The sequence below is a fragment of the Nyctereutes procyonoides genome, unplaced genomic scaffold (assembly GCF_905146905.1).
Source record: "Nyctereutes procyonoides isolate TBG_1078 unplaced genomic scaffold, NYPRO_anot_genome, whole genome shotgun sequence".
Classification (NCBI taxonomy): domain Eukaryota; kingdom Metazoa; phylum Chordata; class Mammalia; order Carnivora; family Canidae; genus Nyctereutes; species Nyctereutes procyonoides.
In genome coordinates this window covers 19283611-19303822 of record NW_026575051.1, presented here as the reverse complement: position 1 = coordinate 19303822, position 20212 = coordinate 19283611, and the positions used below count along the sequence as shown (strand labels likewise).

General features: G+C 36.3%; 1 protein-coding gene and 1 pseudogene across 1 annotated transcript in view; both read left to right on the top strand.

Moving 5' to 3' along the window:
- PKHD1 (PKHD1 ciliary IPT domain containing fibrocystin/polyductin) overlaps positions 1 to 20212 on the top strand; it is a 459739-nt gene that overhangs the window by 411272 nt on the left and 28255 nt on the right. The window contains 3 exon segments of the mRNA XM_055330173.1: positions 9042 to 9177; positions 10352 to 10439; positions 17559 to 17666. Of these exon segments, the coding sequence (XP_055186148.1) occupies positions 9042 to 9177; positions 10352 to 10439; positions 17559 to 17666 (332 nt within the window).
- Positions 20038 to 20203, top strand: LOC129513230 (U4 spliceosomal RNA; annotated as a pseudogene).

Genomic DNA, 20212 nt, shown 5'->3' with positions numbered 1-20212 from the left:
TTGTTATAATGCTTAAGAAGCATATATAAATTAATATTGCTAGTTAAAACGGGCTAAAGGTGGGCAACATAGGTATTCCCTACGAATTTGTCATCACCACTAGAAAATAAGCTCAAACCAGTGCATATTTTCAGGTGATACTGGGTCCCTAGTATAGGTAAGATTATTTATATTCTGAGCTATATTATTCAATGAGATTTTAAAGCATTCATATTCTTTTAGATTATTCTGATGTTACTGCTTTTTTATCTTATTTGTGGTAGTATTAATAAGCAATTGATATTTAATGGATGTTAGTTACTTCCATATGCCATCTTCAATGAATATGGGATTTGGTATAAAACAAAGTAAAAAAAACAAAAACAAAGTAAAAACAAAAAAAGACACCTTCACATTGTTAGTCATATTTAACTAACATACTTATTGCCTTTTTTATATATAGAGCAATATATCCAAATGAAAGCTCAGCTAGTGTTTTTGTGTCATACTTTACCTGAATTATAACATAGGTAGATGTTCATCTTCCAGACAGTACATTAATATGTATGAGAGATATGAAAAGAAAACTCAAGCAGTTTTTTCCCTTGAATTCTTGTTGAGTTGAAGGACTTTAGGAATTATCTTAGAATTAAAAAGTAAAAAAAAAAAAAATTAAAAAGTACTCTTAGTTATGTGGATTGCTCAGAACCTATTAAATCTTGGCTATTTTTACCAACAAACCTTCACCATGTTATCAATGTCATTATGCTATATATAATGAATGCATGGTAATATAAGAATCAAGAATATGAAAAAAATGATGCCAATGCATCTTAGCTTGTATTTAAATATCTTTTTCCTTTAGCCCAATTTCATTTAGATCCCATTGAGTTCTTATAGATATAATACATGTATGACTGACTGAGTAGAGAGAAAAAGGGGCCAATCCATTGCTAAAATTTATTTAGATTTTACAGTATTGAGCTTTTCTAATAGGTCATCATTCCCAAATAACTGATTTTTGTGTGATGTATAAAAAAAGACTCAGTGAACATTTAGCCTTTAACTACAAGGAGAGAAAAGTCAGAGTAGAAATATGGATGTATAGCAGAGGAAGCCCAGGAAGGAAAATAGAACCAGTACCAGTTTAGGTACAGACACATATCTGTGGGCGATATCTTTCTATTATGAAGAGGTGAGACAGCTTCAGAGAAGAGATCACCTTTATGGCTTACTATCCATCATAGCCATCATGTTTTCACTTTTGACTCAGATATTTCTGATTTAATAAGAAGCTGCCAAACATGTATATTATAGCATCGATTTTCTGTTGGGATATGTTCTATTCCCTTATCTCTCTGTGTCCCTCTAGTATTTTAAGAGAGATTTGAAATGTAAGGCAAAAAGCAAATCTTCTGAAGATAAGGAAAAGCTGCTTCTTAAGTATATCTGAATAAATCTCTACAGAATAAGAAATGCCTTGTCCTAAGGGATTGAATGAAAATTAGCAAGATTTCCCATGGTCCAAAGAATTGCACAATATGCTAAACAACCCTGGAGCCCTATGCAGGCCTCAGGCCAGCCCTGTTTCTTTCAACTTTGATCAGTGTCAGTTGGGACTTCCATTGAACTCACTGGAGAGCCATTGACAAGCTAATGAACTGACCTTGACACAGCAGAATCAGCCCAGGAACACAGGCCTTTCAGTAAAAAACACCATAGATGTTCTCGAGAGGTTCACTCTTGCTAATTTAATGGGTTTGCATGCATTTCAACAAATTGAGGCCATATTGGACATTTACTTTTCAAGCGGAATACTACCTGCTTTCCAAAAGCTACCAATTCATTTTTGAGGAGGAGAAATGGAGTTCGTTCTATTTTTTAGTTAAATGATACACAGTGAATTGGCCTCTCCTGGTCTTTATTCTCTCCTAGAGGCATCTGGATTTAAATTTTCTCCATTTGGCTAAGTCCATTCCAGGAACTTGTTTTCCACCTTCCAATACTTCATTGACCTCTTGTCAATACTTCTCTCTTCTCCTTCTTTGTCTTTATCTTTGTTAGTTTACAAAACCATTTATGCTAATGGTTCACACCATTTTATTTATATTTATGCTTTTCAGTAATTTCAGTGGAGTTGGGGGCACAGAGATAACCATAAATTCAATCTGCCCTTTTTAAACTAAGCATTCTCCACAGAAATCTTATTTATATATTGTTTTTCATCCGGAATCCTGGCAGGACACATTTTATATTGCTTACCTTTCTTTCAGTAGGAACTTGATTTTTGCTCTCAAATGTTTCTCCTTTCTTTCCCTTTTCTCTCCCTTTCCCCTGTTTAATTAAAAAATATTTTTAAACACCTTTAAGTAATATTCTTTGTCCTACAGTAAAATTAAATATATCTGTATCTTTTTGGATGTTTAAATATTGAAATGCCAAGGCTGTTTATTGTTGGCAAAATTTCTAAAATGGCTTCCCAAAGATGTTCTGCCCTGATCCCAGATATCTATGAGTATATTGAGATAGAACTTCATTCAATACAGAACGTTATGTGGCACAGTTGATCCAAAGATAGAATATCCCAGATTATCAAGGTGGGCCCAAATAATAGCATAAGCCCTTTAAAGCAGAGAGCTTTCTCCTCCTCTGGCTAAAGAGGAAGACAGAGGGATTCAAAGTGTGAGAAGGGCTTAAAACCATCACTGGATTTAAGATGGAAGGGACAACATCTTTAAAAAAAAAAAAAAAAGCAGGTGTAATAAATAGAGAATGGACCTTGGCTGACAGCCAGTGGGGAAATATGGACCTCCATTCTACAGCCACAAGGAAATAAATTCCACCAACAATCTGAATGTTTAGAAATTGGTTTTTCCTGAGAGGCTCCAGAAGTAAACCCAGCCAAGCCTGTTTGGATTCTTAATCCATAACCCAAAGGTAATAAATTTGTATTATTTTAGCCACTAAGTTTATGGTAATTTGTCATGCAGCAGTAAAGACCTAATATGTTATCTCAAATAAAGTTCTCTGTTTATGACATTGCCAGGATCCTTGGCTCCTGAAAATGGTTCTAATGAGGGTGAGCAAGACATTGTAGGAGTGGCTTTCTGTATGTTCTTGAGCCCATCACCTTAGCATCTTTTTAAATTCCCTTACTCTGTAAATAGCAGCTTCTCAAGTGGACTTGGAATAGAGAAGAGAACTAGCTCAGACCATTGGTGAGACTAACTAGTCTATTGATGTGCAGTCTCATTTAGCATCTTCTCTTGTATAACCTCTCCATATCCCCAGGCACCTGCTTTCTAGAAAACAGCTATTGAGTATACAAGAACAGAATTTTCTGTCAACATGGGAGGACATTCTTCTCAAGGCTGGCAGAAGGTTCATCCTGGAAGAGATTTCTGTACTGCCAGCTTGTCTCTTTCCTCCTTCATGGCAAAAAACAGTGATCTGCCATTGAAGAATGTTTCTGTGCTCTTTCTTCTTTTTGCTACCATACAAATTCACTGCTTTGTTGAGCTAGGTGGATGGCGAAATTGTCTTAATGGTATTTCATATATCTGGCTTTTTAAGGAAAATAAAATGCTTTGCATAGGCAAACTTTCCATTTAATTAAAAATTGTTCCTTTCATCACTACATTTTTAAAACCATTCATCACTTAAACTAAAAACAAAACAAAAAAATCCCCCACATATTATCAACCCTTATTAAGTGGGAAATAATGTAGATCATTCACATTTTTATTGATGACTCATGGTTATCATTAAAATTATCATTTATTTCACAGTCTTGTTTCTGCAGTGATACCCTTAGGGACCATTGTTCTTACACTAATTGGCCCCAGACCACTAAATCCTTGACTCTACTTCTGCAGGTTATATTTTTCTGCTATTTTCCTTATAAACAGGATGTAACTAACTGTAATCCATTGCTCACTCACATATCTGTATCCAGCAGTTCCTCAATCACATTCGCATGTAGCTCTAACTCTAAAATTGAACCATGCTACCTTAAAATCAAGTAACTAAGATCTCTGTGTACAGATGGTGAAGTTGTAGGTAGATATAAGGACTCATAAAAGCTTAGATTTCAATATCTTTTAGTTCCCAAACATTAATTGAATAGCTATTATATCCAGAAAATTATATGGCTCATATGAAAATCTAGAGATTTAAAAATTAATGGAAAGGCAAAACAGACATTTGTACAACTATTTAACAAGAATATGTCATATTGAATCTAATTCTATGTATAATTATAGAGAAATTAATTCAATATGAACCTGCTTCACCGTTAGTCTAGTTTTTTATAAAATTAACTTTAGTTATATTAACTGTAGTGTATTTTTCTCTTTGTAATAATTATTAGGTGGTCAATGCTTCAATTTATCATTATATTCCCAAGAGTGCCTAAGCATAGACTCATGCATAATATTTGTTGCAGTGAAATGTAACCTGTTTGGCTTCTTCGTTATTCTGATATTCCTGTGTAACCAATATCCCGTATTAAATATCTCCCAGCAAATAAATCTTGGCTCTTGTTTTCCTGGCTGCACTATGACTGCTACAGCACCTTAATGCAAACAGAACATTTTGAATAGTTTGTGTGTGATCTTAAAGAATGTATTCAGAGTTTCCAATATCCCAGATAAGATAGTCATGATAGATTTATTACAAAATATTATTTTAAATGAGTTTCTCTACCTAAAATGCTTAGATTTTAACCCTTGGGTTGACCTTGTTGGAAGATATGCCATGTTTATTCTCTGCCTTTATATACTCCTGGCACACTGCAACCTACACCTAGGGTTACTGGAGTCTCAATTTGAAATGAGTAATTTCAAAGAACCACAGAGCTTAATAATAAGTACTAGAACATAGCACAAAGCATACCAAATGAGAAATATACCAGAACTTGAGATTGGCCAGGCCAAGATTGGCCAGGTAATGGCTTTCCAGAGGCATATAAAGACCTAAGAGCAGAGAAATGCATGAAGGGCACTGACCTGTCATAGTGTTACTACAGTAACATGTATTAGGTGCTTACCATGTACCAGGTTTGGAACCACTCTGTTGTGCCAGAAGGAAACCATCAGATCTTAAGCCATTTCTTCCCTCTTCTCTCCCTAGGAGTTGACAGCAGCTAAAGGCATCTGGCTAAGTTTAATAGGGAGGACAAGGACTGGGAAATATAAGTAAAATGGTATGTGTGTACTCCGGAAAGTCATTCTTGCCTTGCAAACCGTATAGGGAGTGGGTGGGGGGACTCTGTTCCTGAGTGACAGAGGTCATGGTGTTTTATTTATGTTTGCACATCTCACAGTGCGTAGAACAATGTTTGGACGTAGTTGGAAGGGTTAACGTGTTTGTGAAACGGAGTTGACTAGAGAGCTTACTTTCTTCTTCCAGGTATGGAATCTTGCAAACTTCTTTGGAATTCAAGTCACCTCATGCATGGCACATATAGATTCTGCTCTATCTAGCCTACTTAAAACAGGAAGAATTGAAAATACAGGACAACTGAAACATTTAATCGAAACATGGGGCACTTTTACAGAAATCTGACTTAACTTTGAGGAGGTGAAGGTTGAAGAAAGAACAATAAAGTATCTCTAACAGTCCTACCTTCAGCCCACCCCCATAGGTCTTGCCCAGAACCAGCTTTCAACAGAACTTATTTGTTTATTTGCCAAGTTTGCCATGCAAATAGAAATAATCCTTTCCTCTTGAAAAAGTAAGCATTTCAGATCTGGCAGATTGAAAATCAAGAGCTGGAGTGAATAGTGGTGATCTCAGAATTGGGAAATGCCTGTATTCTCTTGATTTTTTTTTTTTTTTTTTTTTTTAGCTTGTACTTAAGCATCATCAAAGGGGGGAAAATTCTTTCACATACTTGACTGGGTATTGGAAGCTGTTATATAGTGGTTAAAACTGGGAGGATTGGAGGGCACTTTCCTCCCCCATTTTTTAAAGTTTGGCTGTAGGTCCTTCTGCCTGCAGGCTACAGTCACATTAGCAGTTGGAAATTGGATAACGACAGCACAATGACAAATCCAGGTTGCTTGCAATAAGTTGCTAATCCCTTTGCTTTAATATCGGAGCAGCGTCTAATGATGTTTGGACATCACTCCAGTTTACTGACGACCCCACTGGGGCCAGCAATAGAACCTTACAACTGTCTAACAAGGCGTCAGGTGACTCCCGTCGTCACAGCAACGGACACTGGAATCTAATCTTCCTTCCATCCCTTCTAGCACCCAATAACGCCTAGATTATATAAGTGGCCCATCATTGCTTGGTAACTTGAATCAATTAACGTTAATTCGCACAATGCTATGATGTATTGTGATCACTTTCATTTCAGGGAAGGGGGAGAAATTGCTATAAGTCACCTAAAATGAGGTTGTCTGTGGTGCTGAGGTATTAATTGGGTGTCCATATTAAATGCAAAAGGAGCCCCATCGTGAAAGGAACGTGGATGAGTGACTCTCTTGGCTGCTATTGACCTATCAGAAGAAGACAGTGCCCTTTTCTTTTGCTTTTATCTATTACAGTTTTCCCTATTGCGTGTCAAGTTGATGTATTATAAAAAATTCATTTGGTGACCTTTCACCCCCTTAGCAGATTAAACAATTTCACTTCGATGGCATCATTAACAGGACCCTGCATTTAATGATGATTTCTCTAAAAGGCCACGGAGATTCGATTTTAAGCTAACAGATTTATTGCACTATTATAACATATCGTAAAAAACTGTACCACCTACGGTCAGGTTTTAGGATAGAAACTGCTTAAGAGTTTATGCGGAGCTTAAAGTGGTATTACCTTGGGATATGCTGTAGCAGCAAGTCTCTGACCTCCAGTGAGATGCTGTTTACATTTAATAAGAGATGTTTGCTCACAATAAACTTTAAAATGTGTCAGGGACGAGCCTTTCAGCGGGTTTTCAGGCAGTTGACTCCCATCTCTTCATCTCTAGACGGCAATGTACTTACGTCAGGATCTGCGCTGGAGTCTTCTGGCTTCCTTAACCCCATTGCTAGCCTGCACCCTATCCCACATCAGAAAGCATTTAAGAAGGAGTTAGGGGAGAAATAGGATCTGGTAATAATGTTAGAATTTTCCAATAATCTGGGCCCCATGGAAGGATAGAATTAATAGCATGGATTTTAAAAATCTGATTTAAATAGTTCCCCTTAAAAAAAAGAAAACTTACCCATTCAGGCTAAGCAAACTAATAAGTGATGATTAAACTAATGTATGTTGAATTCCCAGTGAGTGGTTCTAGCACAGAGGTCAGAGCTTTAGCCAGTAGATGACCAAAGGGGATTCCTAGGACCACATACGACCACCCTGGCCTTGTTCACCCAGGATTCTCAGGGGAGGGAGAAAATGCTTCCTACAGAAACTTCGTAGTTTGTGATCCACTCAATTTGCTCTTTTGCTCTTCCACTCTTTCCTCTTTTTAGGATGAATTGTCATCTTTGCCTGACATACACCTTCCATGTTAAATAAATATTTTATCCTTTTCTCCTTAGGTGAAAGAGGAAGAAAAAAATGGTTGGGGAATAAAGAAGCATTTATTGGGGAAGAGTAGCTGTCTCCTCCTCCTCCTCCTCCTCCTCCCTCTTCTTTCTTTTTTAATCAAAGCCTTGTTAGAACTGACCTAGGCTGTTTTGAGAATAAGTCAACAAAGGATGCCCTCTACTAGGGTAATATGTGTGATATATGATTTCTATATTTCTCCATGTAATTGCTAAAAATCTATTGCATGGCTGTGATGCATAATACACAATAGGCTTAATAGGACAATGGATATATAATCTATAATATTCTTTTAATAGAGCTGTATTGGTCATCAAAACACCAAAGCTTGGTCACCTGATGGCTCAGTCACTTAAGTGTCTGCTTTTGGCTCGAGTCATGATCCCAAGGTCCTGGGATTGAGTCTCACATTTGGCTCTCTGCTGGCAGGGAGCCTGCTTCTCCCTCTCTGTCTGTCTGCCACTCTGCCTGCTTGCGTGCTTGTGTGCTCTCTCTCTCCTTCTGTCAAATAAATAAATAAAATATTAAAAGAAAAGAAAAGAAAAAACGCCAAAGCTTTGGGGAAAAAGATATTTTGAGGTATCATGAATTGCATAACCATTTTATGTTTATTGTATTTTATTACTGAGTCACATTAGCAATTCACATGCTTGTAAGAGGTGAAAAATAATATAGCTCCTTGATTAACTGCTCTAGACCTTGATCATTTGTGAGACCTTTGACAAGTTACTTAAACCCTTTTGGGTCTCAGTTTCTTCCAGTTTAACTGGAAGTACCTACATCACAGTGTCATTTTAAAGATGCACTGGGTTTATATGTGGAAAGCTTAGAATAGTACCTGGTACACAGTAAGTGCTCAGCATATATTAATTTTAAGGTATTATTCTCCCTAAGGGCTTCATTCAATTAAAATAAATTAATCAATTAATTCCACAGTTATTGAGCCTATTTAGTGCAAGCACACTGTGGAGAATGAAATATGAAAGGGTTGTTGTGAGGAGTCCTTAAGCTATTCTGTGCAGAACAGTGCTACTGTCAGAGCTTGCTGTCAGGCATCTTTTCCAGTTCTTTCAGTGACATCATTTTGGTCCCTCGAATCAGCCATGATAGAAGTCTTTATACCACAAAAATTGGAAAATACCACAAATCAGAGTTTTGGGGGGAGAGCTGGTTTACGAGCAGATTAGTGAACATATCTACACCTTCTAAACATTTTAGTCTGGTAAAGCATTCTGGGGCCGATATTAAGGAACGGTGATAAAAATCCAAGTTTTAATTTGTGCTTCTTTCCACCCCTCCCACACACCAGTCCATCCTTTATCAATGCTAAACAAACACAGAAAAATAAATATTTAATTATTGTTTGATTATAAGGTCATATGTTCCATATAATACATTATGAAGTTTCTAGAAACAACAGCCAATGTAAATATTTTCACTGGTAATAATGCACTTGAGAAATTGTTATGATATCTGTAACCTTATGGATGTGTTCTATTTTTGTCAACATGTGCCAGAAATGCAAGCAGTTTTAAAACTGGGAACTTCATATATATTCGGCCCTATGCTCTCTCGGTCCTCGTCCAGCCTTCAGACGGAGAAGTGGGAAAGGAGCTTACAGTACAGCCACAGCTCGTTTTTCTGGATAAGCAGGTAACTGGTTCCTGGGTACCCATCTCTCTTAGAGCTGGGAGCATGTCTTATGGGGCACATGTCACACATTTACCGAGTGGCTGTCTGTCTGCTGCCCTGAGAACCTCTGTGTACGTTGTCGTCTGCCTTCTACCTCACAGCTGAGGTCTGGCTTCCTCTTGCTTCCTGTGAGTGCCCAAGATCTGATGAAAAGTAAAAATAAAATCCTGATACTTTCCCTCCCCAAGCAAATTCTTGAAGCAGGTCTTTCATATCTCCTGGAAATCTAGCCTTCCCAAAGAAATCATTCCATATGCTAATGAAGGAATGTCTGTTATCACATCTGCATTACAGTTTTATGTTATTTTAAATGATGCCTCTTATATGTGGTTAAGTAAATCATCAACAGAGGCGTCTGTGTGATTCTAATTTTAGTGTCTGTGTCCTCTGATTCTATCTTATTTCTTCCATATTTACTAAAGTCATGTGGGGAAGGAAGGGAAATAAAGTAGTGAAATAAGCTTTCTACTCTTAATTGTACATATATACCCCTGACATGATTGCATGGGGAAGAAGGTGGTGAGATTGAGGTCAACACTTGGAAATTTGTCCTTTTGGAAGTATAATATGGCATTTAGACAGCTGAGCCCTGCTTCCTTTGCTCAATCATACCTTCCTTATTAATCTTCAATGGAAATACCACTGTCCTCTCCTGTAAGGTTAATTTTCTCTTCACCTCTTCACTGACCTGCCCCAAATACTCCTACAATAATCTCCATTATCTTCTCTTTTATTTTTTTTCGAAAATTTTATTTGAGAAAGAGAGAGAGTGTGTGCATGCACACTAACAGGGGTGGGTAGGGGAGGGGGGTGAGGAGCAGAGAGAGAAGCAGACTCCCTGGGAGCAGGGAGCCGCATATCAGGCTCAATCCCAAGATCCCAGGATCATGACCCAAGCCAAAGACAGATGCCTAACCAATTGAGCCGCCCAGGCACCCCCCATTCTCTTTTTTTTATAAGATAATTTTGATATATTCTTAACATAAGAAAATATTCATCATTTTCCTTCCTCTACCTATCTCTACTGAATATGTGTTTCATAAAAAATTCTCTCAGGGTCCTTTACTGTTTGAGATAACTTCATAAAATTCTCCTTTCAATTCAACTCCCCCCACCCTGTTTTTCTTATTTCCAGAATCAGAGAATAGAGTCCTTGGGTCCCCCATCAGAACCTTGGGCCATTTCTGTTTCCTTGGAAGGGACATCAGATCCAGTGCTGAAAGGTAGGTACCTGTGACATTCAGACTCCTGTTAGTACTACATCTGAAAGAAAATGTTTGCAGAGATTTGAATCTTTAGCAAGGTCAGTAATACTCAATATCATGGGTAGTTTGGAAGAAATCTCCTTTATCCCCAGTCTACAATGCCATATCTGTAAAAAGGAAGATTAGACCGGCAGTAAATACTTAAGAACCCGCCTCCTTTTCTCCCTTTGCATGATAAGGACCATTTTGTCATAATCGTATCCTTAATATAAGAAAAAAAGCATGTCCCCAAGACAAGTGATTCTGGTACAGTGTCATGGACTGTCCCAGAGAGCAAGTCACAGATATGATATTATTCCTTTTTTTTCTCTTAAGATATATTTATTTATTTAAAAGAGAGAGAGAGAGAGTACATGACATGGGGGGAGGGGCAGAGGGAGAAGGAGAGAGAGAATCCAAGCAGACTCCCTGTTGAGTGCAGAGCCCACACAGGGCTTGATCTCATGACCCTGAGATCATGACCTGAACCAAAAATCAAGAGTCGAATTATTAATCAACTGTGCCATCCAGGCACCCCTATGATGTGGTTTCTATAGGAAAATAGAAATACTCCGTGTTATGAAGGATAAATGCTATGACAAATGCAAAGCACCTGGTCCAGAGTAGGCTGTCAGAGTTTACGTCTCCCTCTCCATCTTTCTTTCTCCTCTATTGCCTTCCTAGTAAGTCCTAGGACCACTGCTAGCTTCATTTATTTTCCCTGCAGCTTGTTCATATAAAAAATTAAAAAAAACACCATTCTATTCTTTGCTTCTATGAGTTTGACTATTTTAGATATGATATGTAAGTGGAATCATGCAGTATTTGTCCTTCTGTGACTGGCTTATTTCACTCAGTATCATATCCTTGAGATTCACCTATGTTGTCACATATTTCTGAATTTTCTTTGTTTAAGACTAATGGATAGTATGCTATTTTATGTATATATGGCACTTTTTAAATCCATTCATCTGTTGATGAACATTTACATTGTTTCCATATCTTGGCTAGTATGAATAGCACTGCAATGAATATGGGAGATTTGGATACCTCTTTGAGATCTTGATTTCAATCCTTTTTGGATAAATATCTAGAAGTGGGCTTGTTGGATCATATGGTAATTCTATTTCTATTTTTGTGAGGAAACTCCATGCTGTTTTCCATAATGGTTGCACTATTTTGCATTCCCATCAACAGTGTATAAGAGTTCTAGTGTCTCTACATCTTTACCAGGTTTCTTTCTTTCTTTCTTTCTTTCTTTCTTTCTTTCTTTCTTTCTTTCTTTTTCTTCTTTCTTTCTTTCTTCTTTCTTTCTTTCTCTTTTTCTTTCAATAGCCATCCTAATAGATGTGAGATTGTATTTCATTGGAGTTTTAGTTTGCATTTCCCTGATGATTAGTGGTGTTAAGCATCTTGTCGAACTTTGCTTCACATGTCCATACTACCCAAAGCAATCTACAGATTCAGTGCAATCTCTATCAAAATCTCAATAGTGTTTCTTTACAGAAATAGAGAAAACAATTCTAAAATTTATATGGAACCATGAAAGATCTTGAATACCCAAAGAAATCTTGAAAAAGAAAAACAAAACTGAAAGCATCACACTTTGTAGTTTTAAAGTGTATTACAAAACTATAAAAATTAAAACAGTATTGTACTGGCCTAAAGATAGATGTATAGACCAATTGAGCAGAATAGAGAGCCTAGAAATAAATCCTCACATATACGGCCAACTGATATTCGACAATGGAGCCAAGAATATACAATGGGGAAAGGATAGGCATTTCAACAGATAGTGTTGGGGAACTGGATATCCACATGGAAAAGAGTGAAATTGGAGCATTATTTTACACCATTTGGAGTATGTAACTCAAAATGGATTAAAATTTAAAACATAAGACCTGAAACAAAAAAAAAAAAAAAAAAACCTGAAACTAAAAAACCCCTAGAAAAAAATAAATGAAATCTTGACATTGGTCTTAGGAATAATTTCATAGATCTGACATCAAATGCACAGGCAACAGTTAGAAGCAAAATTAGAGAGTGCATTAATAACTTTTAAAAAATGAGCTTATCAGCTTTCTTATGTACCTCATGAGTTGGTCAAGACATTTCTATTGGTTTTGGGTTGTCTGTAATTTTTTTCCCTCAAACTTGTAAATGAATCATCTACCAGTTCAAAATATCTATAAAATTGCTGGTTTCCAAGAATAAGCCATGACTTTACTGTTATTTCTTGCTCTATACTAGCTATGAGCCTAAACTCTTTCAGATGGATTCTGTAAACTATATGAAACACTAAAATATATAGGAATAAATCCATTGTAGAAATAAATGCTAAATCTTACCTCTCCTGCTAGTTGAATTAATTTTTTTGGCCTGAACTATTACTGTCATCTGGTATAAAACACCTGTCTCTCCTGAGGATGTTGTCCTTTCATTCTTTGTGATTGTCTTGAAAAAAAGGAAAGATATAAAATTCTTATGATAAAGTTTCTAAGTTAATGAATTATCACTCAACATTGTTTTTAATGAATTAATCCCAGAAGTTTTTTATATCACTGCCTATTTAGCTTATACATTTTGTTTTCCTGCAAAGCTACCCCTCATCAACTCCAGAAAAACAGAATTAGTCCCTTCTGAAAATGTTCTTGAGGAGGCAACTGACATTTCATGATTAAATATTTCATAGCTTCAAAAACCCTGTCTCAGGTTTGTCTCATTCTCTTCCTTTCTTATTAGAGCTATAAATTTCTTTGCTATCTTTTTTCAAGTTGCCTTTCAACTATTTTGGCCTATAAATTCCCTATCCTATCTACTTATGTATTGAGAAACTAAATCTTTTCAGCCTGTGCACAAAAATTATTTCCCCAAACTTTCATAGTTTTGTTACTCTCTTGAGCATCCTGTCCACTCTTCGTTTGTACAATCCAACTTTAAAGGCCCAGGTAAGGCTGCTTATTCTGTGAGACTCACCTCACAGACTCCATATTTTCCATTCTTCCACTCATAACAATGTATATTTTACTCACTTTGGTGCAAGTAACACCCATAATGCTGACTCATATTTTTGCTATTCTTGGTCATTTTTTTTGCCAAAGCAGTTAAGCCTGAAACACCTTAGGTTTAAAATCCCAAGGAAAGAGGACAGCCCAAAATGATAAGGACATGCAAATTCACAGAAACAAGCCACATCATAAAGTAAGCAAGGTAGTTAAGCAAAGCTATCCAGGATTGGCCAATATGAAAATTAAACATTCAAAATTGTATTATCAGGTAGTTTTAAACTGCCTGCTTTGATGATGTCATTCTGTCCATTCTTCAATGCCATGTAGCTGTTGGTGTCATTTTGCTATGAGATTCAGAAGACATAACAGTAATTCAGAAGATATAATAATCCCTTCTAATCTTAAAACGACAGTGTCAAAATACCAATTTTCTGCTGTTTTTCCATGTTTCAGTAATGTGCACATCAACTGTCCTCACCTAGATACTGAAGCTCACCTACCCCTAATTCTCTATTTCACATTATACCCATATTCCATGCCCATATGGATAAGAATCCATGCTCCAAACTTTATACACACTCCAGATCTGTCTTTGTCTTTTCAGGCTACTATAACAAAACACTGTAGACAGAGTGGCTTATAAACAACAACTAAAGGGGCACCTGGGTGGCTCTGTGGTTGATCATCTGCCTTTGCCTCAGGTCATGATCCTGGGATCCTGGGATCAAGTTCCATATCAGGCTCCCCACAGGGAGCCTGCTTCGTCTTCTGCCTATGTCTCTCTCTGTGTCTCTATTTATTTTATTTAAATAAATAAAATCTTAAAACAACAATAACAACAAAAGCAAAAATTTACCTCTCACAGTCCTGGAGACTGAGAAGTCCAAGATCAAGGTACTAGCAAATTTGAAGTCTGGTGATGGCCAGCTTCCTGATTCACAGGTGGCCATCTTCTCACTGTGTACTCACATGGCCCAAGGAGTTTCTTTTTCTCTTTCTTTCTTTCTTTCTTTCTTTCTTTTCTTTCTTTCTTTCTTTTCTTTCTTTCTTTCTTCTTTCTTTCTTTCTTTCTCTTTCCTTCCTTTTATTTCTTTCTTTCTTCCTTTCTTTTTTTTTTTTTTAGAAGAATAGGACACTTAATCGACTGAGCCACCCAAGCACCCCTAGAGTTTCTTTTATAAGAGCACTAATCACTAATCAGTCCACAAGGACCCCACCTCCAAATTCCAGCACACAGGAGATGAAGTTTCCACATTGGGATTTTGGAGGGACATGGACATTAAGTCTGTAGCAATACCTTATCCATACTCTATAACTTACCCATATCCAGTACCTCATTCATACTCCATGCCTTACCCCTACTTCATATCTTTAGTCATACTCTATACCTTGCCCATATTCCTTCTTAAAAAATGTGGTAAACATATACAACATAAGCTTGCTGTCATAACTATTTTGACATGTACAGTTCAGTTACCTATACTCCTTAACCATGCTTCATACCTTTACCCATTTGTTATACCTTACTTAGACTCTATACCTTACTCATACTCCACAACTCTTCAAACATTACCCATACTCATCACCTTACCCATATTCTGTTTTTTTATCCATCCTCCATACCTCATTCTGTACCATACCTTACTCATCCTCCATGTTTACTTTGCCCCACTCCTGACATCCTGTCCCAATCATTCATTTTCTTTCAGTTATTCCAAAGATATCATTGACTAGCTTAGAATCATATTGTGGCCATGCAAAATGAATTAAACTGTTTGCTCTTTTATTCAATTAACAATGTCACACTCAGCCAGCTGACTCATCTGGATTAATCTTGGGGGATTCACCGAGGAAGTATGAGGAATGGGCTGAAGTTGTTTCTATGCACACATTTGTGTGTGTGTCATGAAGTAGAGAAACAATTTTACAGAATTGTGTGTTTTTAGAATGCCTGCATCACCAAAGCACCCTTTTTCATATGAGTGAAAGCATCTCTTGAAGCCATCATAAAATGCTTCTCTTAAACTTCAGGGAGTGTGGAACCAAAACCATTTGGGATGGATTACCTAGTTTATTCTAACTATTTCCCGGTGAAAGACAAAATAACAACAAAACCATATCTGTAGGTCTAGTCTAGTCTTTTATTCTGTAATTTAACTTTATGTTCTTTTGTATCAGTAAATCCTCCTAAGTAAAAAAGGAGGTTATAATCAGTTAACAAAAAAGGTTAATTTATATACTGGAAGATAATTATTTAAGAGTCCTATAGACCCTTTAATATTTAATTATAGATTATAATAGGAAAAAATACATTTTTGATATTAAAAAAATAAAGTCTCAACATTAATGATGTTATCAGTTTGCTAATATAGCTAGGGGTGAAAGGGATGACTGTAGGAGAGAATTAGGGCTGGAAAGTATTTTGGAAACCATAGACCCCACAGAAACACAATCAGTAGCACTCTCTGTTAAGTCACGGAGTCAATTTCAGTCTTGCTTCAAGCCCAGCATCCCATCTCACCCCAAGTTCCCCCAGCCAGTACATTGCTTATACCAGCTTGATCAGGGAGCCTGTCGATGGCACTTGTATATTTTACAATTACCATTCCAGAGATATGATGAACCCTGGAGTAATGTACTGTACTTGGCAACAACTGCCTCAGCTTTTGGGCACATATGCTTCAAATCTGAGAATATCATAGATATATATGGGAATCTTTGTAGAGATCTCTGAGGCAAGCTGGTATTTAACACAAAAGCAAACCATTTGGAGCTAAAACACTTTCCATTAGGCAGTTTGGCGGCTGTTCTACGAGGCAAACTCACTGTGCTCGACGGACACATTTCGATTAAATGCTGCTTTGTATTCCTCCAAAGATGGGAACAATAAGGACGTTTGTCAAAGGAAAAACTGCAGCAAACGATTTCATGTTGAACATCTGTACTCTGCAGTTCATTGTTTGCAAGAGTTTATTGACCATAATTTTGATGCATATAGGTTTTAAAGAGTATAAACTGCATTTATCTTGGGCGCCTATCATTTATGTGAGTCTTGGCTTATTTATTTCCATTTTTTCTGGGCATTTTATTTATTTCGGGATGCTGAAGAGATGAAGGAAAAGATGTTTTTGAAAAAGGAGTTTTCGTTAGCTCTGCAAAATTGATGAGGAAAGACAATGTTGCCACAAAAAGGATTAAGCAATTGAATTGAAAAATGTAACACTAAGCATATTATATCTTTATGATACCTTTCAGCCTTAAAGATCTCAAAACAATTTATAAACTTTAAGATCACTCTCCTAACTCGTTGTCCATACATATCAATCATAGTGACATTTCCAGAGTGAACTGTAGCAGCTGTTAATTAGCAAAGTAATTTGAGGATGGTGGAGTCAGAAAACTAATTAATGGCATTGAGAATGTGATCCTGAGTTAAGTTGCCTTTTTCCACTTTAAAAATGGATGGCCTATTGTTAGAAGACGTAAACTTTCTTTTTTTTGCATTTTATTCAAGGAAACCACAGTGCAAGCAACCCAAGTTGCTAAATCAGGGTAGCCTTTCTCAGTCATGATTTGATGCATTGCTGTGGTCCTGCTCTATTGACCTAACTCTGCCACTACATAAACTACAGATCCCTTGAATAGAAGAAGAGAGACAGAACCTAGAAAGTGACCACCTATAAGATAACAGACTTTCTTTCTTGACAGACATTTAATAATAAAATAATCAATATATAGTAGTGGTTAGGAATGCAAACTTTCAAATCAGGCGGATGTGGAGTTATAATCTGAACACCGAGTAATTTCACCTTCCATAAGTTTATCTATCTCCTGTTGTGTAGTTTATTTAAAATGATGTATATAAAGCACATTATCTGGCCTAGCAAACTTTCAATTACTGTTGTTATTATTATTCTCTCTTGGATTATTTGGTTCCAAGATTTATCTAAGAAAAGCCTGATGGATTTCATAATCTCTTTCATTAAATCTTTTTATTTTCCATTGTCCAATTGCCTCTTTACAGAGAAGACTTGAAGAAACTGCTCTTGAGTAGATAACTAACACTTTGTGTTTCTGTGTTTGTTTGTAGGGTGTACTCAGGCAGAAAGTCAAGATGGTTATGTGAGCTTCTCCAACCTGGCAGTTTTGATCTCTGGGTCAAATTGGCACTTTATTTTTACTGTCACTTCCCCTCCAGGTAATATCAGCAGAGTATGTTTTTACTATCTGTTTCTTTTTTAAAAAACAAAAAATAGCCCCTTCTCTTTCATGATGGGAAGAGCTCCTATCATGAATAAGAAGTCGTCACAGCTTAGAGAAAAAATTCACTTGGTTATATCATTAAGGTTTGAAAAGCAAGAATGCATGTAGAAATTAAGCTCCAGAAGAATTCTGGTAAGCAAGGATCCAAATGTACATTTTCTTCTAGTTGTTAAAATTTACTTTGAATGCTTTTCTTAAATTATTTAATATTTCTCTGACATGTGGTGGCATTTGGTTAGATATTAATTAGAACATTTCAACTAATAAGAAGAGTCATGGGATATTGAGTATATATTACGATTTCTGCCCTCCTCAACCACTGCCTCCTCCCAACTCCATAAATGGCAATCATATCCATTCAAAATCCTGGTACTTTAGAAGTAGAGATATATAAGGTGTGTATAAATTGTCTATACGCTCCAGTTCTTCTTGATGAAACCTTGAAGTCTTCCCCCTTCTTGACAATTTTTGCTTTATTAGAAGGCAATACTACTCAACAAGTTTGAAGTAGATAACATGTTAATTAAACTTCAAATGAGCCCATGCAAAATACTCCTCTCTCATTTCCACAAAGAATAGAGCCAAGTGTTCTCCTGCAGAGGAGTGGTAAGAATGGAGGTTTTTGTTTTGTTTTGCTTTTTTGAGGGTTTTTTTGAGAGTATAGTTTTTGACATCCTCTTTTTAAAATATTGGGCTCTAATAGAGACACAGAGTAATCCACTGGGGTGGAGGAGGGGGAAAGGAGATTTAACTCTTCCATTTATTATTGTGATTTACCAGAAAAAAAAATTTCTTAGCTAAGAGAGTATGAAAAGAATTCTAAAAATGCTAACACCACATTTGAACTAAAAAAGTACAATTGATATTTGTAATCAATTATTAATTTGGGGCAGAAAATTAGTCTGATGTGAAAGCCACGCAACTGTGGAAAGCAATTAATGCACAGGTGTGATAATGCAAAGTTTTATGAAATACATTTGAATAATCATTACTGGATTTAAACCAGTTAGTTAATGGAAATGGCCAGAAGAATCCCATGTTTTGATGTGAGATATCCAAAGCCCAACAACAAATGTTTAAGTAAGTCCACATATTAGTTATCCCTCATGAAACTTAAATTCAAACTGTCATAGTGTACTTCTCAAAAAGTGAAAAATATGGCTCTTGTGAAAATATATAATGAGTATTTGTTAACAAATTCTTTACTTCACAAGTGAGGGTACCAGGAAGATGGCAAATCTGGTTTAAAGAATATTTGAGATTATCTCAGTGAAAAAGTAAGCATGAGCATTTGAGAGATATGGATCAAATAGCCAAGCTGAAATAAGTTTACCACATTGCATACAGGACAATAAAGCTGTAACCTTTGAGATGACATGTCTATTGATACCATTTGCACCTTTACTGGAGCAAAATCATTTGCAGTTTACTAATTTACAAATTAACAAGACTGGGCATAATTAATATTAAAAAATATGTTCCAGGGAATTTGATAAACTTAAAGTCTCCGGTATGACATTGATCAGATCAGTAATCACTTTTATCCCTTAATTCCAAGTCTTGGGCAATTTTTCTGCACAAAGGGATTACCTTCTGAGGTCAAATATATTATTATCAATTTTAATTTTGCAAGGCAAATAGCCTTTAAATACCTATGAAAGTGTCCTTATGTTAAGTATAGATCCATGGAGATCCATGTTCAGTGTTCTTGACCATGGGATTTCCAAGTATATATTTTGAAGGGCAACACATGCAGAGCTGGATATTTTGACCCAGATTTGCCGGATTTTTTAAAGGACCTTTGTCCTTTAATTTCTTCATTGGTAAACTAAGACTAATTACTTCATCATATTTATTGTAAGGAATAAGTTATAAAGCCAGACATAAAACGTGGTGTAGACAAAAACTTCTCAATAACATGATTTTGTGCCAGCCTTAGTATTCATGTTTACTGCATAACTACTTTATTTTAGGTTTCACTATAACTTATAGAAGAGGCTAACTGAAGAATTATCTTGAGAAGTTTTCCTTTTGGGAAGCCTAGGTGGCTCAGTTGGTTGAGCACCTGCCTTTGGCTCAGGTCATGATCCTGGGATCCTGGGATTGAGTCCCACATCAGGCTCCCCAGAGAAAGCCTGCTTCTCCCTCTGCCTGTGTCTCTGTCTCTCTCTCTCCGTGTCTCCCATGAATAAATAAATAAAATATTAAAAAAAGAAAGTATTTCTTTAGCATTTTTCTTTAAATTAATCTTCATAATTCTCAAAACCACATCTATGAGGTGAGGCTCTGTCAGAAGGAGATCTACAAGCTTTGCGTAGTGGCAGTATCATAGCCAATGAGGTTTATCTGAGGCGCGATTATTGCTAATAGAATGATATTTATAGTCTAAATTAGAGGAGAATAGATGGAAGACAGAAAGTCATATGTCTTAGAAGAACAAATCATTACTCCTATTTTAGAAATAATAAAATTTGAGAAACT